A 2048-nucleotide genomic window follows, 5' to 3' on the forward strand; every position below is an offset into this window, starting at 1 on the left:
GGTGTGGCTGGCTGTATATAGTGCCCGGGCGATGGCACTTTGGGTGGCAGCACTGCTGCCGACGTTACAGCTCTCAGCCTTCTTCGGCAACGTCCTTTTCACATCATTCTACCTGAGCGGTGGTTTTGTGATAAGCTTGGAAAACCTCTGGACGGGTAAGACAAAGCTCCCACCATCCCTCCAAACTGAAACATCGATGGTTTTCATCAGTGACTGCTTGTTGTGAGGCTGAATGTGTCCTGTGCAGGAAAACTCGGCTTTATTCTTACCTTTGCAATTATCTTCTTGGGTGATGATGGTGGAGTCAGATTGTTCATTTTAAATCAGTTTCTCCATCTGAAAATGAGGTAACAATAAGTTTGGTCAAAAAAGCACCTAGTGAAAGGCTCGATTCTTACATGGTTGTTAAATTTTTCAGTAAAAAGAATTATATCCAGTAGCTGAAGATTGAGCTGCAGTGAGACTTAGTTGACAGTGGGAGTTTGATGGATATTAGTTCTCTCCAAACTTTCCATCTCCACGTAATAATATAAAGTATATCTGCCATTTTGTCCAATAACAAACTGTGATATGTTTACAGCCTCTTATGTCGAGAAATTAGACAAACCTGCTGTATGTGGCAGCAACACAGCAGTTTTTGAGGTCTCAAGTAAGTTTTGTGTATGTATATTAATTTCTTTCTTTCTGCCATTTTTTTCCAGTTCCATTTTGGGTTTCTAAAATCTCTTTTCTCAGATGGAGTTTTCAAGGCATGATGCAAATTCAGTTCACTGACCTCACATATGAAATGACTGTAGGAAATACTACATTTCAAATACCAGGGAAACTTGTAAGTCACCAATAAAAATTGTTACAAACATTTGATAACTAATTAGAATGCTATTTATATGCCCATCGTATTTAAGTAGATGCTGTAGGCCTCAAATTTGACAAGCACTAAATCAATACGCGAAGTCACATTACACTTGGTGTATTTTAAATTTGTCCCTACAGATATTCCTACAGCAGTTACTCCTTTTATCCTTTTCTTTTTAGTGGAAGGTAGAAAAAAAAGAAAACAATAAAGGACAACTATTTTTCACACAAGCCCCAACTATGTGCTTGCTGAAATTGTTCAGAGGCTGAACTGTATTCCTCTGAAATACCGCAGCCCCTAGATGTAGCGTAGCTGTAACCAGCTATCAAACCACTCTGAAAGTCACATCCATCTGGAAACCAAGGGGAAAGGCAGCAGGGGCCAGGGAAGCTCACGCGTAAAACACCCTTCCCAGATCCAGCATGAAAATTTTGTGTGCATTCCTAATTTTGCATTATCCGTGGTTACAGGTCACTCAGGCTCTGGACCTGGACTCCCACCCTCTCTACGTAAGCTATCTCGTCCTCGCTGGTATCGTTTGCAGTTTCCTGCTTTTATATTACTTGTCGCTGAGGTTCATCAAGCAGAAATCACACCAAGACTGGTAACAGCAAACCACGCAGAGGCGGCAGCGTCCCTTGCAAGGACACGGGGAAAGCCCACGAGCTGATTTTTGGTCACCTCCGCAGCCGCGCAGGGGGAGAGCAGGTACCTGCGGGGAGCGGCGGGTGCCGCCAGCCCGGCTGGCCACGGGATGGCAGCAGAACACCGGGAGTCGGAAGGCAGGCCGTGCTCCTCCACGCAGCCTGGGGCTGGCGCCGGTTGTTGTTGTTGTTTGTTTGTTTTTTTGACGTACAGTTTTTATAGGTGACAAGACGCTTATGAGTTCTCCACACCTTGAAATATTCTGAGCTATGGGCCACTGATTTAAAAGGACCCATCCCACTTAGTAATAGCTGATGTTTTAGTCCATAATGTTTCAATGTATAGTGATCACGTACTTAATTCGGAGAGCTCAGAAGTGGGATCAGCACACACACAAAACGCTACTTTCTGTAGCATGTATAACATTCAGCACTCATAAGAACAGTGTAGAGGAAAGCAACACAGACGATTTTACTGAAGCTTCAGGAGAGCATGCAAGGATGGAAAACACAACCGGTAACGATGCTGTGTTGTTTCTACTTGTTTA

At 43.6% G+C, this 2048-nt stretch overlaps 1 protein-coding gene across 1 annotated transcript in view; it reads left to right on the plus strand.

Annotated features, from left to right (window-relative positions):
- LOC104084413 (ATP-binding cassette sub-family G member 8-like) overlaps positions 1–1464 on the plus strand; it is a 13829-nt gene extending 12365 nt beyond the window's left edge. The window contains 3 exon segments of the mRNA XM_009588246.1: positions 1–155; positions 702–829; positions 1327–1464. The exon segment at positions 1–155 is cut by the window's left edge and continues 110 nt beyond it. Coding sequence (XP_009586541.1) covers positions 1–155; positions 702–829; positions 1327–1464 — 421 coding nt within the window.
- The last annotated feature ends 584 nt before the right edge of the window (positions 1465–2048 follow it).

Source organism: Fulmarus glacialis, unplaced genomic scaffold (genome assembly GCF_000690835.1).
Source record: "Fulmarus glacialis isolate BGI_N327 unplaced genomic scaffold, ASM69083v1 scaffold9552, whole genome shotgun sequence".
NCBI lineage: Eukaryota > Metazoa > Chordata > Aves > Procellariiformes > Procellariidae > Fulmarus > Fulmarus glacialis.